Source organism: Manacus vitellinus, unplaced genomic scaffold (assembly GCF_001715985.3).
Source record: "Manacus vitellinus isolate BGI_N305 unplaced genomic scaffold, ASM171598v3 scaffold_3_pilon, whole genome shotgun sequence".
NCBI classification, from domain to species: domain Eukaryota; kingdom Metazoa; phylum Chordata; class Aves; order Passeriformes; family Pipridae; genus Manacus; species Manacus vitellinus.
The window spans coordinates 26150556-26170621 of record NW_021940535.1 but is presented as its reverse complement, the minus strand read 5'-3'; the positions used below and the strand labels follow the sequence as shown (position 1 = coordinate 26170621).

At 38.6% G+C, this 20066-nt stretch overlaps 1 protein-coding gene across 1 annotated transcript; it reads right to left on the bottom strand.

The window, feature by feature from the left end:
- Positions 1–13284: 13284 nt before the first annotated feature.
- AGR3 (anterior gradient 3, protein disulphide isomerase family member) lies at positions 13285–19780 on the bottom strand. Its single transcript, XM_008920366.3, has 7 exons — positions 19675–19780; positions 17497–17560; positions 16286–16338; positions 15559–15635; positions 15238–15301; positions 14158–14241; positions 13285–13378 (listed from the first exon to the last, which is right to left on the bottom strand). The coding sequence occupies exons 1-7, from the start codon at positions 19778–19780 to the stop codon at positions 13329–13331; spliced, it is 498 nt and encodes a 165-aa protein (XP_008918614.2). The 3' UTR covers positions 13285–13328.
- Between the last annotated feature and the right edge of the window lie 286 nt (positions 19781–20066).

Genomic DNA, 20066 nt, shown 5'->3' with positions numbered 1-20066 from the left:
TTAAGTACTCCTTGAAGCTTAGTGAGGCTTTTAAAAATGTTAGAGCAGTAGATTCAAATTTTTGAAAACGTTATTCACTCAACCTAAAACTCCAGGACAAAATGTCACTGAAATTTGAGAAATTTTGGACCCAAGACTTGGATGCACAACCCAGTTTTGCATTTCGTGCCTAGTGTTACTGAATTTACTCAGGGCTTTCTACTGTCACACTCATGTCCTTGTTGATTAGAAACATTTTGTTAAACATGGGTTAGTTGTTTAGCTCTGCACAATGACTACAGCTTTTACCATTTGGAAGGAGTTTGTTTCGGACATGAACCTGGGTCATTCTAAGAGTTCTTGTGGGGCATCTCAATAAGACATCTAAACCTTTAGTCCCATTTTTCTTAGTACCTCTGCCATTATGTCTCCAAAGAGGAAACCAAATAACCAACAACTGTAAACCTGTAAAATGATTCACTTAGATTAAACCAGTTATGAAACTGTTACTATTACAATAACAAAAAGGGAAGTAATATAAATGGAGATGTGAGAGCACAAGGTACTTGTGAGGTTGATGGTGTACCCTACGCCAGACCTACCAAAGCAGAGTGAAGTTGAAGGAAACACATCAGTGAAGGAAGTGGCAGGTCACAGCATACCTACATGAATGTTTGGAAAAGATTCTCCTTTTGAGTGGTAAATCTTGGCTTATCTGATATAATACTGTGCGATACTTTAATCCCCAAAGGAATAAAATTGGCCTATGCACCACTGAGGTTCTTTGGGGGACAGAAGTGATCATACCATCATTTTGACAGATGGAATGTACTGGCCTCATCATTATGGGTGATCAGTTAACTGCTTAGCCAGGTGCCTTCATTTCCACACTGTCCCTTTCAGTCAGTGGAGAACTTCCCCTTTCTCCTTGGGTGAGCTTTGCTATATTAGCCCTTCCTTTGCCAGGACTATATAAGGAGTTTCACTCCTGCCGGACATGGTTTTCAGGTTAAGCTGTCTGAGGTATGGCCTGTGTGTCGTGTGTTAATGCTCAGTTGTGTCCTGGTTCCTGCCCAGTTCCTGGAGACTGGCTTTGAACTGAAGCACCAGCTTAGAGTGAGATCTCAGCCTGATCCCTGAATTATCATGCCCCTGACCTGTGGGCATGATAATGCATATATATATATATGTGATTATAACTTCTGGTTTAAAATAACATGGCAGGGTAACTTTTTTGTTACCTGACTCAAGTTTTTTTAATTAATTCCTTCATGTTTCATTTTTCCCAATTATACTGATGTCAAGATTTAATAATCTTTGAAACACTGCTCCTGTAGGACAGAAATATAACTCCATATAATGCAAGGGTGGAGCAGGCATGTGTTCAGGCATCCTGAACAGGATATACTGGCAGAAGTGTCCTGGAACTACCTTTCTCTTAATTCCTGCATTTAGCTCACTTGCAAAGCTAATTGGATATAGTTTCTTCATGTAAGCAGTAGCTTGGCTTGCATTTCTACTTTGTTTAATGACTAATCTCTTCCAATCTATATATGTTTAATCAGGAGATGACCTAGGTCAGATAATAGGTCTGCTGCAAATGCTGTTCTACTTGCAGCAGGTTGTGCTAAGCAACAGCAAATCTCTTGAGAATTCTTGTAATGCAAATCCTTTTCAAAACACTTTTACTGATAGTGAGAAAACGTGTCAGATTGTGAATGGCCACCACCCTACTCCTTACTGACTTGATGATTTCAAGAACAGTTTCAGGGGTTAAATATACCCATGCTATATTTATCCATGATGGTTTCCATTTCTCAAGCTGCTGCTAATTCAAGAACTTCCTTTACTATTAAGGAATTATTTATAGGTTGGATAGTTTTAAATAATTTGTCCTAGATCTCAGACCTATCCTAGATCTTGTGTACTTTCATTCCTCTTCTTTCCTGTTTCTAAAAATACAAATCTCTGTATATCATTCAGATCGGATTTCAAATTGCTGTGTCTGTCTGTTAAATCTACATTTTTAAAACATCTGTCTATGTATGACTATACACATGTAGATTCCAGAAAGGACAAGGGGTCTTGCTGAAGCAGTGATGCAGAAGGCCTCTTTTTCACTTAATATTTGGGAAGAGGAAACAAGCTTTTTTGCATGGCCATTTAAAACATTCGATATCTATTAAGACTGCTGCTTGCTGCTGCAAAATTTAAAAGCCCCTGTATTTTTCTGCTTGTTTTGTGCAGTGTGACATTAAGAGTATCCGTCAGAGGATCTTTCCATCATGGTCAACAGGCAACCCTGCTCCTCTAAAGGTGAATCTATTCCAAACTAGTAAGTCATGCCTGGTAATGGGGACTGTCAAGTTGGATGAATCTGCCCACTGACAAAGGACACACTGTCTCGTTACGGTGCCTAGCGTGATGTCCATGTTCGTGCTCCGTGAGATCACTGCTTCTCTGATGAAGCAGAGGGCAGGGGGTTGGCTCTGCCAACCCAGGCTGAGGAGTGCCTCAATGCTGGCTCTAATTGTATTCCTGTGGTGAGGAGCTCAGAAATGAGACACGAAACAACTGCACTAAGCTGCCTCACTGGGGGGAGTATCAGGAGGTTTTTCATGTGGTAGCCTGTTCAACAATGCCCCTAAACAGACCCACGCAGGGGGATGGCTGTCATTCTGACCCAGGCTATTTGTTTCCTTCTTGCCTGATTATTGAAGATTAATATTCTGCCTTCTTGCCCTTGTAATATTCTGGGCTTGAAGGAGCATAGGAAACAGCATATCCTATCAAATAAAGTGGCAGGGAATGATTCTTGAATGCTTGATCATTCTTGTCATACTGTTTGACCACTCTTTTTGTGTTGCAAATGTGCACTAAGACCTTTGATCCCTGAGCTGGTCACATTAAGTTCACTGCTCAGGGTGAGGCCCTGCTGTGCATTCAGTGAAGTTTTTGTATCTGTGGAAAAGAATTAAGGGACACAGACTGCTTTGTGCAAACCAACCTGGGAGGATAGATGTGTTCTGGAATTAAGTTCAAGCTGTGCCTCTGCAGAGGGAGTGGCATCGCTGTGCAGACTGGCTGCCGCTGCAGCTGAACACAGTTTTGCCTTGCCCTGTTTGCCTAGCTGGGTGGATGCTGGAGACGTGGGGAAAGTGGATAGGCGCTTGGACTGATTTGCCTGCCATGGACAGGATCCTCGATGAAACACAGGAGTCATCATGCTGTGAAAAGGGGAGAAACCTGCCCTGTGCTTTCTGTGACAAAAAGGGAGGGTGTGATGCTCACTGATAGCTCTTCCTGGCTAGTTGCACCTCTGCACTGGAGGAGGAAGCGAAGAATCCGGGTGGTGATACACACTCTCATGGTGTGAACTTCCTGTAGCATAGGAAAGGATGCTGTTATCTCTGACAAGGCCTCCCACAAACCCAGTGGGAACAATTGCAGCCACTCCTTACTTGAGTAACCTTGAGTGACTGCTTAGTGCAGTCCACGGTGAATAGCTGCATTGTGACGGGTTTGGCTCACTTCTGTTCTGCCAGGTGTTTCAGAAAGAAGAATCTCTAAATGAAGATAAATAGAATCAGTAATATAATAAACCAGACAATGACAAAGAAGAGTTGAGCAGCAGTCAAAACTCTATGCAGGGACTGGAAGTTTGCTGTCATGGATACATGCCCATTTCTGGGTTATTTTAATTGTGCAGCTGATTTATAATTCAGAAAAAGACAAAGTATGTTTTAGTGGAACCCCCCCATCATACCTATTGTTTTATCTAAAAATAAATGTGTTAGTTATAGCAGTTATTCTATGACTGTGAAAATTCTTTTGACTTATGAATATTACTTAGATGATACAAAATAATTTTCTAGTAACTTTTGAGAAAAATCAGCTGCAGAAGTATTTCCTTATCTATATCCCTTGCTGTAGAAGCTGCCACTCTTACCTTCTTTGATTAATTTACCAGCTCAATTAATCCAGATGTCCTTCCTTTGGTCATGCTTATAATTCCTTTTCTTCTTCACTCTGGGAAGGACCAAGTCATAGGTACAACCTGCTTACATAAGGAAGCTGCATGGTCTGGTGATATGAGAGAGAGAGAAATGTGTAATCACTGTAAATGGGGAGGCCAGATTCTTGAGCTCCTTCCTTAGCAAACCTGTGCTGGAAAATGGCAGCTTAAAATAACTCAGACCAGTGTCTTTGATGCAAAGAATTATTTTTTTACTTCCCAGGTATAGACTGCATGGAGAAAAGAACCTAAAAAGCCATGTTTTGCATATTGTTCTTTACTACCCATGATAAATTTTTCCCCCTGTCACTCCATCTTCTGTTGAGTAGGACAAGACTATAGGTTACGGTATTTCTTTTAAATATCTGTTAATGATGACCCTCCCTCCCCTGGGGAGCCACTGACAGCTGGCTCATGCTTCTCTCCTAGAGAACAACAGCCTCAAGGCTTTAATTCCTGGCTTCATTTTGGCTCAAGTTCAGGAAAATATAAGATATATAGAGGAATATTTCAGTGAATAGCTTATCCTTTCTTTCTCCACTGTTGTTCAAATTTAGCCTTACTTTTTGACTTGCTTTCTTTCATGTTTTTCCTCTTAAATCAAGGGAGGATAAAAATTTTGTGCAGACAAGGTAATAATGACCAGGTGAATTGAGATGCATGTATGCTTTTTAAAAACAAATTAAGAAAATTTATCACTGTCATGTTGCTTAGTATGAAATGTTTTGCAGTAAATTAACCAATGGTTTAGTAGCACGTTTAAATTATCACACCCAACTATATTCTCTCCTGCTATCTTATCCAAATAATGAGTTGAAATATAAAGAAGAATTTTAGGTAGAATTTTAGCTGTAGAAAGAGAATATATTTTTCAAGTTTAATATGTCGAATGGCTACACTTATGTAAGTTACTTATACAAGTCACTACTTATTTTCATGAATTTGAACCTAAAATTAACAAAGAAACTTGTGCTTTCATTCAGCATCTGCTCTTGCCTAGCATTGACCTCAACTGTGTAAAAGCTGTCCTTTTTATTTTAAACAAGCTAATTTCTATCTTCTCTTCTACTTTGGTTTCACAAAGTCTAGCTTATATAGGAGATAAATTTGAAAATTTTTTGTAATCATTGCACATAAGGCCTTAGTAACTATGTGGATAATTAGAGATATGTTTCATTGCCTGAAGAGGTGTGTGGAGGAGTGATTAAAGCTAACATATACCAGGAGGAGGCAGCCTTTCTATATCAAGATTTTATAAGGAGATTATAACCACTCTGATGAAACACATGACAATGTGTTTGATGTTTCATACAGTAAGTTTATATCCTTCTTACATTATAAAATTACTCATTAAAAATACTACCACCCATTAAAGAAGAGATAATATGTTACAAGTATGCACCTAAATTGTATGAAAGCACTTGATGTATAGGTAAATCACACAGAGAGTGATAGGTCTTCATGGTGCTTGTGCACATCCACCTTTGGGTAAAAATGAGGAATTTAGGAATCTGTTCTAATCCAAACACTTCATGCTAACACTTACTCTGATTTTGCAGTAATATTGCCAATATAAGAGAAAAGAACTTGTAAGGAAATTTCAAGACTTGGTTGGAAACTAGCTGCACACTGAAGGCCAAGGCTCTGCTCTGAGGTAATTGTTGATCTCTCAATAGAAGTTAGCTTCATATTTGGTAGATACAGTGCCAACCCTTCAGTCCTCCTGCAGCTTGCCTTGGGCTGTAGTGGATACTCTGCCTTCAAAACATAAGCCTCGCTGCTTAATTTGGACAAGCCCAAATAGCGTTTAGCTACTTGTTAAACCTCAGATAAGGATTATGATTATTGTTTAATCATGTGTAAAAATGAACCAAGAAGAACAATAATAGCAGCTACCATAGCTTCCCTTCATCAAGGCAGAGCCAGTATTGTCTACTGGGAAAAGTGCATTTCACTTGTGCATTAATCACTTACCTGAATTACCATGTGAGAGGTATAATGGCCAAAAAGGGGAAATGTGTTCATGTCAGCTGTAATTTCTGCTACTGGGGCCAAGTACTGTTCCCCCTCCTCACCCCACTTCCCACCATGGAATCATAGAATAGTTTTGATTGGAAGGGATGTTAAAGATCATCCAGTCCCAAGTCCCCTGCCGTGGACAGGGACACTTTCCACTAGACCAGGTTGCCCAGGGGCCCAGCCAACCTGGCCTTGAACACTTCCACTGGAGTCCTAGTAAGCCCAGCAACTGCATGCAGATCTCTGATTCCTCCTGTTTGTTCCTCATACCACGTGCATCAGCGGAGAGGCATTTTCAGAGAGGCACTCAGTTGTTCCGGTTATCTGCAAAAGGCATGGAAGCCAAAATCATGCCACCTGTCTTTCCCCCACCCCTGCATCAGCAGGAAAAGCAATCTACACTTCCATAAATGAAATACCCTTAGGAGTACACATTTTATTCCAGATTTTGCAAGTGTATCCAATACATTCAGAAACTGTACATACAAATAGATGAGTTTTTTTATTTTTTCCTGCACTGTTTTAGATTATAGTTACTTTTATGATAGATTTTACTTGGTTTTCAACTTTACTGTTTCAAAATGTGGCTACCAGCCTCACATCTTTTTGGCAAGTTGTCCCTGTAATCCCTATGTAGTTTGAATATTTCTATGATATATCAGCATAGCACCACAAATGTATTAAGTCTATATGACTGAAATATACACATTGTATAATGCTAGAGTATTTACTGGCACCAGCAATACTTGCTATTGTCAAACTTGGAACCACAGTTTCTTCTTCAAATGAATTTTAACTTTACCTGGAGACGTGGTAGCTACTAAAAAACCTCTACCATTCTGTGGAATTATGTTTACCACAAATATTTTGGGAATCTACTCTTTCTCAAAGATACTACTGGTTTTATGGCTCAGCAGGCCATGTTATGAAACTATATAGCAGGAAGAATTTTCTTTAACTTTCTTGGTGAGTCATCCTCTCTCTTGAAGGACACGTATCCTTTGATTTGTTTCACTGCAGGAAGGAAAGGCTTTAAGGTTTATGTGTTGGATACAAGATTGTGGATGCTCTCTTTTATTTTTCTCAGCACAATGCCTTTTCCCTCTTAATTTCAAGAATTCAAATGACGAATTGAACACATTTAACAGTCAGGAAGAGGTAATGCTAATTAGTTTCTGCTTATTTTAATTTATATTAGCTGGATAAATGCACCTTCAGTTCCTTGTCTGGCCATATGCTTTTTGTGTGTTCTTAACCTGCCTATGTTTTAGTTTATTCTGTATGCTCTCTTTAGGGTAAGTAACCAAAGGAACTATCAATCTCGTTAATGCTACTTCCGTATCATAGGGAACCTTCAGGCAGCACACCTGCCAGTGGATACAGCTTTGCCTAATGCTTAGGATGTTTGGTCCTTTGTGCTCCAGAAAAGCCCTATAGCTGTACCTAGGGCTGTACGAGCTCAGCTCACCATCTGTGTAGACAACACATTTGGTCAGGAAGGGCAGCCTCAATGTGTCCCCTGTTGTCATAGTCACTGGTCTTAATATAGTGGATACCACATAAACACTTGAGAGAGGTTCTTAAGTGCAACATTTGCACTGTTGCCTTCTAGAAATAGCATATGAAATAATATTTATTCATTTAAAATTCTCTGTGAGATATCAACAAAGACGTTTCTTGGCTTTTATAAACAACAACCAAACAAACACTAAAGGTTTCTTTCTCTTTAATGGAATTGTTCCACATCCCATATCTTTAGTCAAAGAATGCAGGACAGCCCATAATACATTTTCACTGGAGTATGACTCCCTGTGTATTCATTTGTTTGGTAGGTAAATAAGAAAGGGCGTTTTTCCAAGGAAGGAAAGATTAAGTCTCCAAGCCCAGGGTAACTGCTGCTCTGAATCTTTGAATTCCCTTTTTGGAATTCATTATGGGATTTGGGAATTTTTGTCTTTTCTTCTGTCAAGGTTGAGATTATATGAATTAACGAGAATCAAGCCATTGAGGCCATGAGGGAATATTTTTTTCAATTAGGGCAAGAATCCTTCTCAGTGGAAACGGATATGTGAAAGTAATTTGTAACGTCTGTTGGATGTGGAGTTGTCTTCCAAGTGAAGCAGTGAAGGTCTTGAAGATGTGAACTTCTGTTCTGCTCTTATGGTCCTCTGTTACAAATGCTCAAGAGCTGTTTAAAATCACACACGCACCTGCTTGTAGGCTTGGAGCAAAAAAAAACCCCTTAGCAGAGCAAGGCTCCTGTTCTTTTCATCCTGTACAATAATTCTCACCTTAGGGTGTAACTTCTTCTCCCTGCAGTCCCTGTCCTCTTCCCTGTATGTGAACATAAGCAATGAAGCCAGTGGTTTGTATATATCTGTGAACTTGTTTCTCTGCAGCTGGCTGAACCCTAAATAACAGAGGGGGTTCATGTGTGCCAACCTTTTACAAACACTCACTTGAGGACATGTAGCCAGGGTTTGCAAAGTGATACTTCAGAAAGGTAACAGAAGACACAGTAGATCTTTTTAAAGTACTTTTAGGCTCTTTCCTGAAGCAATGACCAAGTATAAGCACCAAAACACCCCATGAGGAGTGTTCTCACATGAATGTTATGACCTTGAAAAATTATTGCATATGGTATTTTTTCTCACAAGTCAGACATGTACAAAGGGTGACTTGATAAATGTCTACTTAAGAACAGCTGTAGTTGAAATTATTGGGAAATGTCAAAATGCAGTATGACAGCATACACTCTGCTATATTTGGGTTCTTTGGTATTATACAATGATAGGAGAAGCTGTTGTTTTTGTGTGTCTTTTCTTATTCTGAAGAGATAGAAAATATCCGATACTTCTTCAGTGAAAACAGTCTGCTGAAAGAATCACTTTTACTGACTAGTGTGTCAGTGACTTTACAACACAAGGTAACAACCAAAGATGGCAAGTGATGAACATGAGAACCTTGAACATCAAAGAAAGGTAATAACTATATAGAGTGCAAATTCTGTAGATTTTCTGATGAAAAAGTAAATATTCCTCCCCTTCTGATTGGTGGTTTTGGGCTTTTTAATTGCCACAGACTATTTATTTCCACCTGAATCATACTGTAGATCTGTACATCCGTTTGAACAAAGGAACAAATAAAAGGAAGCAGATCAATGACTTGGCTGACCCTGTGGAGGACACCTCAGCATTTGGAAATTTCTCTGTGTCAGCTTTTGGCAAGAACACGTGTAGTACATGAAACAAGCCAAATTATATCAGACTTATTCTGCAGGATCAAGTCACTTTTGCATTTTAAGTGCTGAGGTGTCCCACAGTTTCTCACCTCCATGGTACACAAAGGTATGGTGCCTTTCCTTTTGTTCTGGTCAAGCGCAAATATTTGCACACGGGAAAATGTTTTAGCTCTGCAGACCAATAGATCAGCCATCTGTCTGGAAAAGGCAACGCCTTTCTGCTCTGAGACGGATACATAGGGGAGGATCCTGTTCTGTCAGTTCTCAGATTCCTGTGCCTCACCTCACTGACGTTAAGTCCACGTTTGTTTGACTACTCTTGGTCTGATTACAACAGATAAGTTCAGACAGTAAAATAGACACGGATATGTGAACAAGTGGCAATAAAGTTTGTTTCCCAGAATGTGTGGTGTTCATAGTGAAGGCAGAACTCAGAGAAGTCTTTTTGTGTAAAACATGTACATCCACAGGTGATGCTATATTACACTCATGTTGATATTAACATCCAACATATAGCATACAGGATATGAATTCTGTAAAAGCACACAGTCTACATAGGTAGGTTTTCTCAGCTATTGGTCCTTATACTGTGACTGAATTTATTCAGTGTAAAACAACTTCTGCTCTCACAGAACATTTTCCGTCTTGTTTTCTCCTCCTTCAGCTCTAACACAAACAATGGAGGTTAAACAAACCCAGTTGGTTTAGTTCCAGATAACCAAGGAACAAAAGGAACAGTTTCCAACTCTCTTAAGAAAAAGAGAAGTAAAGAATATGAATAAAACTCTGCCCACTAATATTGTGAATAAATCTGTGTGGCATCCGAGCAGACAGAAAAGGAAGAAAAGGGAGACTAGTGTATCATGCCATTTGTTATGCTGTTTATTTCAGAGGAAAAAAGGAGAAAGAATTGCACAGGTTATTGCACAGGTTACTGCACAGGTTACAGTCTTATTATCTTCTCCTGGAGCAATGGGACTTTAATCTGAGATCTGAGTGTCTGTTCCATCAGGAGAAATATTACCTGGCAAAACAGTCTTCAAAGAGGAGAAGACAGAAATACAGTCACAGCTCTAAAATTAAGGATGATTGTTGAATGAAGCTGTGAATAAAAAGTACGTGTGCAACATACAGGGTTTTTTTTTACCTGAATATCTAGCTCCACCAAAAGGACTGGATCTACATCACAAAAATTTAGTCTCATTTTGGAAGGCTGAGAACAGATTTCAGCCAGCTACCTACAGGGATTTTAGAAAGGAAAGAAGAGAGTGAAATCCCCTTTAGCCACTCACCAAAGAGATTTCATCTGACACAGTGGTACTTATGTGCCTGTGACATCTGGAAAGTGGCTGCTCTCTGCTTGAATGAGTGGTTTGTTAAAACTGTTACAAACATTAGATAATATTGTTCTAGATTATAGGTGTAATCAGTATCAATAATACCTTTGGAAATTCATCCAGATTTTCTTCAAGTGTTAAAATAACATGCATTGCAGTGTAGATCTAAAGACTAACTTTTGTTCAACAATGAAGTAGGTAATCAATGTATTATTCTGAAAATTTGGTTATTTATTTTATTTAATTCACACAGTTTATTTCCTGTCTGCTGACTCAATATTAAATGTCAAAAATTAGCAAAACAACAGTAGCCTTCTAGGCCCAGACGTTTCATTGCTTGTTTCTTCCACAATCCAAATAAGTGGTAATTCTACAATTTATTTTCTCTTGCAGCACTGAGGTAAGACAGACTATGGAGTTTAGCTTTCCTGAGCCCAAGCAAGTTCTGGACTGTGGTTCTGTATCACAAATCTTTTGGGATTCCAGACATCTCTTTGCTTATGAGTGAATCCACTAAAGGAATAAAGAATTTTAAATTAGATTTGAAGAGGATAAAACCATGTTCGCTAGAGATAAGCCTGGTAGTGGCACACAAATACTTGAGGGATGGTGTGCTAGAGAGGTCCTTTGGTCTCAGTGGAGATAGGGGATGGAGATCCATACAGCAGCAAAGACACAAGGGTTATTGATGTCTTAGAAAATATGGGAGTGCCTGAGAATGGTCATGTAGGGATCAGGGCTTCTCCCCTAAAAATGTGGCAGGATCAATAGCCCAACTGAGGTGTGTCTACACAACACACGCAGCATGGGCAACAAATAGAAAGAGCTGGAAGACTGTGAAGCTGGAAACTGTGGTGTAGGTTGCCACCATGGAAACATGGTGGGAGGACTTGCATAACTGGAGTGCTGCAATGCATGGCTATAAGCTCTTCAAAAGGGACAGGCAAGGAAGGAGAGGTGGTGGGGCAGCCCTATTTTTTGGGGAGTTTTTTGATTGTCTAGAGCTTGATGATGTTGATGATAGGGTTGAGTATTTATTGGTGAGAATTGAGAGGAAGGCCAGCAGGGCAGATGCGTGTCCAGAGAAGGGCAACGAAACTGGTGAAGGATATGGAGCACGAGTGTCATGAGGAGCAGCTGGGGGTACTGGGTTGTTTAGCCTGGAGAAAAGGAGGCTGAGTGGCTGTCACGGCTACCCTGTGTCATCTCTGGCAGCTAGCTCACATCCCTTTCTCCTGAACATCACTGGCATGCCTGCAAGAGCAATGCCTACAGACTGGGAAATGTTGCCAAATCTGGAATAGATAAAGACAAAAATGAGTAGAGCTAAACACAAATCGAAGAAATGTGATTTCCAGTTTAATTTTACTTCTAGCATTTTCCCTATAGGTTAAAAAAATCATTTAACTGATTATTAAGATATTGTTATTATTAATGACTCATACAATAATTTTTCCTCTTCGTGTACAGGTAATTTATCACCACTCTGTTGGAATATACACTTATATCCAAATTTTAAGTAATTCTGGAGACATAGATAGGTGCAATATAACTAATTTATGACAAATAACTCCTAGGTATTATAAATTAGCAAGGCTGTGCTGCAGAAGTCCTTCCTTCATCTTTTATGTGTGTATTCAGGCAGCACCATAGGAAATGGTAGGTAGCACAAATAACGCTGGTGTTTTGCATGTCACACAATATACACGGTCCTGCTGCAGGTGAATTGATGACTATTTTGCTCTAACAAAAAATTACATTGCTGGGATAATAAACTACTTCAGCTTTTTACTCAAACAAGTGTTCACCCTTGCATACAGTGATCCTAGGGAAATTTTCCAAAGGCCTTGTATTTACAGATTCTCTCAATAAGCTGCCACCTTCATGGTGGAATGCTACAGAAAGAGGGAACGACCTGGGATGGGTTTCCCATGACTCAAGTGCACCGTTTAAATGAAAAGAGCTAGGAAAAGCCTCCTCATTTTTCCTATATGAGACTTTACAAGCATCACTTATCCTCACTTAAGAGTGGGGTTCTGGGACTATTTCCTTCCATCTCTCTTGCTTCACTGTATCTTCATCATAGCAAAACCTGTAGTTGCTCTTTGATGGTTATCACCTCACTGAGACCACATGCTCAGTCTGGAATGTCTGTCCTGTTTTCAGCTATCGGAACAATAGTTAAAGGATTACACAGGGGAAAGCTAAGCCCAGATCACTGTTTTTTTTCTGTATAAGCTATTCCAAAATCTATCAGGAGAGCTTTCTTGTCTGATTTGACACCAAAGTTTATTTTCTTTTAACAAGAAATAAGTGTATAAAGCAGAGGTAAACTAACAACTAACAAGCTTCTTGCAATAAAAATTAAAATGGAGAGCCAACATGCAGCTATTCACTTATGTAATAAATTGCAAATAGAGATCCAAAAGATTGTTTATAATTCCTGGTCAGAAGTCATAGCTGACTTAATAGGGTCAGAGTTGGATTGATAAAATACAGCTCAAAGTTGCCGCACCTTAAACCATCACTTCCAGTTATTCAGATAACTAATTTCAAAGTGTTTAATGTATTTATCTTCTTGTTTTGCAAATGGATGTGATAGTCTTTCTGTATTTGTTCTCCAGATTGTTCTTAAGAAATCTGATATACCAAACTGCTTGGTAAGAGTTCAAAACTCTAGTAGAGACAGAGGTGCAGCTTCACCTCGTAAAGGTTATGGTAATGTCACTGTTGCTGGTTACAGTTCAGTCTGAATGAGGTGTAGTGCTTTCTTCATGTTCTCTATTACTGAAAGAAAAATAAATAAGAACTGTAAAAATATATTAAAAGTGCATTTGTACAATTAAAAAAACCCCTTCCTACTTTGATTTAGTAAATTGTTCACATTGAAATTAATTCATGGTCACACATTATATTTTAGAGCTTTCTATTGTGAAAATCCTGGCATTGTTCCTAAAGCAGAAGGTAAAAAGTTTAATGCATTAGAATGTTTAACTTAAAGGGATTTGACAAGGCCCCTTTCAACTCCCTCATTTCTCAACAGCAAGCCTGGTAATCAGATGTGATGTGCATATTTGTGGTGAGATATTGCACTGGTGTCAGATAGATGATATAGAGCGAGGACTGGCTGAACCTGAAAAATCACATTCCTTCCTGAAATATGTGTGTTAGGTGATACCGAGGTAAGCACCAGCATTTCTTTACTGATTCCCTCCCACCACTGGCTATTTATATTGTGCAGTTGGATACTTTTGAATGTCCAAGTATGACTTGCATAAGTATAACTTTCGCTGTTCTTCAGCAAACTGCTCAGATCTCGATCCTGAAAGTTCTCACCCACGATCTTTCAATTTTTCTTGCCTGAGTAGCCCCAATAAATTCCGTGGGACAATAGGTGTGATTGTTTTGCTGGAACAGGTTAGACCATTATAATTTATTGCAAATGCTCACCCACAGTATTTATTCTTTACTTTGAGATCCTAATGGATTCTCACGCACACATGATTGGGATGGGGTACCTGGCTGCTTACAATGTGAAATGCAAACTCAACAAAGGGGGCACTTACAGAATGGTATGTCTTGTGGTTCATACGTGTAAAGCCGGTTGGAGTATCTTCCTGTGATATCAGCTCGTACTGTGAGAGATGGGTCTGAAAAAGTAATTGTATTAAGCACTGCCTTCCATTCCCACAACAGCTGTGGGTGACTGTGAGGCACTGCTTTGTCAGCTCTGTTTCTGATTTCATCAATGAGGCAATTACGAGGCCGTTACGCTCTGTTCCAGCCAACTGCTCTTTACTTGGAGAAATCCTGAACAAAAGCTTATGCTCATTTTTATATTATGCAGCTATTTTTAAGTGCTAGGTTACACATGCATTTCATCCATATTTAAAGGAAAATATCCTGTTTTACAAGTTCTGGGTTTACATCAGGAGAAGCTAATTTGGCTGGATGCATACACAGTGAGGGTCATGCATCCCTACAGCAATATTAGCATGACCTACCTAGAGACTTCAGAACCAAAATCTCATGATTCTTAATGTTCCCAGCATGGGAACAGGTTATCATGGACATATCTTCTTCCAGTTTCCCTTACAAGATTTTTGGTAATTAACTGACTCCTGTAACTGCACTGCTCTCTGTCTGAGTGTGGGCTTCATCTCACTGAACTTTGGCCGCCACCAAAGAGCTAGTCACTCTAGGCTTCCTGTTCAATCAGTGAAAATGAACAGGCACTCTGGGGCATAATTAATTTGATCCATTCCAGAAGTCTGCTTTACAATGGGATAAATCGTTCCTTAGATGGCACTGACTATTGATTTATTCTGTGGTAATATCCACACTATAGACATCTACATTCAGTCAGATATTTGACTTTTTCAGTGAACTTTGTCTTGTAACAGCACTAGGAAGAAGCACGAAGAGCAAAAGCCCAGATGTTAATAGATTTTTAAGCATCTTGTCCCCAGGTCAAAATTAGGTACCCTCCAGAACACATCTCTAATTTAAGGAAGTTTACAAGGGTCAAAGTATGCAACAGAGGCAGCGATCTGTTTACCTCTTGCAAAATTAATGATTCTGATGTCCCCAAAGAACACTGGCATAATTCAGATATCACATCCTTGAAGATACATAAATGTACATACCTACAAACATGATTCGAGGCACGTATTGTCCATCAGGTGACAGGTTTTTATCTGTGGTTTCATGCTGGCAGAAAAATGAAAGCTAGTTATTAAAATACTTCTGTATATTTTCCTGAGTAGTACCACCTGTGAATAACCCTGTACCAGAGGACAAAACTGGATAGGCATTACTTGTATGTAAATACGCATGCACAAATGCCTCTACTTATATAACTAAAATGCCAGAGATATTAGCTAAAATGACATGAAAAAACAAGACAAAGAAAGAGAAAACACAGACCATAAAAAGATACCAGTCAAATCGCCCCAAACCCTTCATACCATGAGATTCAGCATAACAAAGTTATTTTGGGCCATTTCCTGTATTTCTTCATTTTCTGCAAAAGCTTTCTTCAGCGCTAGAAAAGACAGGATAAACTTTGAAGTCCATCTCAAACTCTGCCTTTCCATCTGCGTTTGGGCATCATATTGGCCAGAGACTGGCCACATTGTTCCTGACTCTGCTGATTCACATTCCTGAGGAGACACTTAAGGGCTCTATGACTGCTTTTGGGGGTTTTTTGACCCATGGCAGTACAACGTCCCAGCTGTGAAAATGGAAGCTCTCTTCTGTTATTTATGAAGCCTGTCATCTCAATGGATACCATGTCTTGGCTTGACAAAAGTGCATTATTCTCAGAAAATTCTTGTTAGATCAATTTCAGCAGCCCTATCCTCGCCTCCTTCTTTAGTTACCAGTTCAGGAGACCCAAACAATATTAAATCTGTTTAATGAGTCAGTAGCAAATCTGTGCCTCCTAATTTAAACTGATGAGTGCTGCATTTGGGATAGCAGTGCAGCAGCGCTGAGTATTTTTCATGTTCTTTATTGGCTAGTTTCATAGTGGAGTTTTTGTAGATAACGGTAATAAATTCTTCAATTTTCAGATACATTTTCATTTGCCTGTTTCTTTAAAAAATTTTCCTAAGTGTAAGGTAAATATATAGATAGGTTCAATTTCTTATAAAAATATTCACAACATTTTAACACACAAAAAATCAAAATTACCTTGGCAGTATTGACAGTCTTCCAAATGATGAATTACCATCAGTGGCTTGTTACTTTGTTAATAAGAATAAAAGATGTAGTTAGATGATTTGACGAGTAGGCAAACAGATGATTTTACTAGCAGACTGAAAAAGGCAAGTTGTGTTTAATCCCATGTTACCCCACTGTAAAACCATACAGACATTCAGTAAAGTATTACAGATATTTTTGAGCAAGGGAAGGGAGCATAAATACTTCATAAAAGAGAAACAGAGAAATAGAATTTCTACATCTAAATAGGTTGTCTATAGTAAGAGATTCTAGAAGAAAGAAACAACAGTTCCTCCATAATTTCATTCCCAGATAATAAATAATCAAACTGAAGAGCCATTTAATGTTGCTTGGGTATGAAGTTCTCCATGATTAAGAAAATAAAAATAATCTGTATGAACAGGAATAAAATAATTTTTATAAGATTTATATTTTGGATGTAAAAAAAAAAATCTCTGCATTTTCTCCTGTATTTTTTTAAACTATATTTACTGTTCAGCAAATCAGTTACTAATCCTTGATCTGCTATCACTGTCAAGAGTTGCTAGTTTCTAGCCATTTTCACCTATGATACATGATATCAATTGTCTTTTATTTTAAAAATAATTTGCCTTTAATTTAGCAATAGCTGATGCTACACTATTGTGATTTAAAATGAACTGTAAAATATATTTGAATAGGTGTCGTTATGAATTCTCAAATATATTTTCAGCAGAGTTCCAGAGAAAATTCAGATTGGAACTTCCATTTCTACCAAGACAGTGAGAAACTGTGAGTATATCATGGACATATTCCAACTAATAAAGTGTTGGGGAAAACATCAGAGGCAGCATATCTCCACGCAAGAACAAACGCAACTGATTTCAAGGAAGTAATCAAAGGTACATGATATTAAAACACAACAGATGTAATTGCAAGAATTATGGTATCTATTTATCATTGTTAATTCAAATGACAACACTGCTCTTGTGACAAAGAAATAACAGCATTACATTGTCAGCCCATAATGTTACTTCAGAGTCATCCCTACAAGGGCTTTTATTTATAGACACAGTCTGTTTTATTTAACTGGGTGGTCTGCAGATCAGCTGCCACGGTGTTTCTTTGTTCTGTTTTACTATAGTGTATTCCAGCACGTCAGAGTAACAACTTTGTCTTCATACTACTTTTTAATCTCTTACCTTTTTTTTGCTTGATAAAGCCCTTCTTCATAAGTTTGTACCCAGGTAATTTCATCTCCCCACCCTAGAAGTATAACAAGTAGATTAGCTGGTGGCCAGGAAAGTAACTAATAACAAATTCCTTTATTTTTTTAATATTTATCAACACTTGTACACAAATAAGATTTGGGTTTTTTAGTCAAAGGTTCTCTAACATTATGGATATACTAATTCTACATCTCCTGATAGGTACACTGAAAGATTAAAAAACCCCAACCAAACAACCAACCCCCCAAAAAATCTCAGCTGGTTGTGTATCCAGCTCAGGTTCTTTGACAGACTAGCTGGCTATCTTTCTAAATGCTCAGAAGTCCCTAAATGAGCACCCAAATCCTTTATATCTTTTTGTTATCTGCTCCATATTTCATGTTGACCCTGGGACTTAAAGAGAAGCTGGCATATAAAAGAGAAAAATAAAATATGACAGCTCGAATAAGATCAGCTTTAATATGAATGTCATTAGAACAGTCTTGGGTTATAAATTTCACTCCAAAGTAATGAACTTCAATCCCTGGAGTTGCAAGTATGTAATTTAATTAAATAATTTCATAAAAGAATGACTGTTAAATAAAAGTCTCCACCAAAACAAAATCCCAATAGATCATCAGCTTCATAGCTCATCTGTAGCAGAGATCTCAAAAAGCAAATTGTCTAGTTGGTTTTACGCCTTCAGCTCCCAAAGGTCTCAACCCCTCTGTAGTAAATCCCTGCATCCTAGGCAGTGTGGCTCCATTCATGACAGCCCTCATGGGAATTGTAGACAATTTCTGGATCTGGATCAGGTTAGAGCTCTGTTTCTTCTGTGTGGTCTGGACAGTGCTTGAACCAGCCCAGATTTGCTGTTAGATTTCTCACAGGACAATTGCTTGTGATTCTACTGGATCACCTCTTCCTTCAGTAGACAGATCTTTCTGGCTGATGATGGGATTCTGGCATGCTGACCAGTGCCTTCCCAACCCTGGCCGCAGTCAGATGCTGCTGAAGGCATCTACATAGAGGAGTAGGAGTCATTTTCGAGCAGGTTTAAGTATTCCCCTTTGATCTGTGAAAATTACTTGTAAAGTGTGCAAGGCATCCCGAAGGGCCTGAAATCAGAATTAGAAAAGCAACACCTGCTTTCTGTCACTGCTTTTTTTTTTTCAAAACCACCAGAATGTAAGAGTTTTTTCTATCTTCCTGTGCATTCAGGCTTAGTGGGAACAATAAATCCTAATCTACATACCAGGTTGATTATAAACTTTCCCCCAGGATACTGCTTACAAAAAGTGATTTGAAATTTCTCTTTGGATAGTCCAGGTGTTGCATGATTTTGTTAAGTGGTCTTGGAGCAATTAGGCTCAGATGGAACCTCTGTGACATGTGCAACTTTGCTAGAATAGGGAAACCTCAGAGGTGAGCTGTGGGATCTGCAAGCTTTGCACAGTTTGTAGAAGAGGTCAGGGAGGGAGATGGAGATATTTTGTGCTTAATAGTTCCAAAAGGAGATGGAATATGGAGAAGGGGAAAAGAGCTTGCTGAGCTTTTTTTCTGCTTGTATTTCTAAGGATTGGTCAGACTTAAATTACTTAAAACAGGGTCTTTATTTTAACAATCAGGTTGAAAATTATGCGCCAGGAGGAAGTGAATTACTCACAGTCACGCTTTGCAGTGGATATCTGATAAAAATTAAAAGGAAAAAAAAAGTCACGCAGAAAACCACACCAATGGTTCAAATGGTTTTGTGTACAAAAATAGGTCTGTAGAAAAATTGTCCCATAGCAACTGAAGTTATGAAACTGTTTCAGCAGTTGGTAAGTTGCCATAATAAAATATCTTTCAAATGGCACATGAAAGAATATTTTTTCACTGATAGTCCTACAAAATACATCCTGATTTGAGAGACTCACTTTGGGTTATTTGCTTCTGCTGGGTCAATGTGAGTTACATAAATTATGCAGTTTATATGAGGCTCTCAGTCATATCCTTAAGAGTAAAGTGGTGGAGTGAAATGACATAAAATACGAACATGCATTACTCAGAGTGTCACTTAACACTAGAGAAACACACCTTGGTAAGTGTGAATGTACATTTAAAAGAAAAATATTTGCTGGCCCATATGGCGAGGTAAGGACGTAACTACATACAATAAATATACAATACCTCTTGACAGTGTCTGAGGTGCTCGTTTTTCCTTTTTAATTGCCATTGCAAGGTTGGAAGTAACTGCAATTAACAGAAGGGACAAGGCCAATGTTGAATGGAGCATTATTTCCCTTTCAATGCAGCAAGGAAACTGGAAAACAAAGCAACAACTTTAGTCACATGCTTTTGTCACCTCACACAGTGTAAATCAATGTGTTAGTGGCATTCTAACAATCTATACTTCAGAGACAGCTTTGGTTAGTTCTAGAAATGCCTGCTTTTGTGAGAAAAATGCAAAATGGAAATACTTAATTTTACGGTGAAACACTGCTATCAGTTGTCAAAATTAGGTTGCAGGAGACTGTTCTCATTTGATTCTTATGAACTAGCAAATATTGTAATGCTGGATC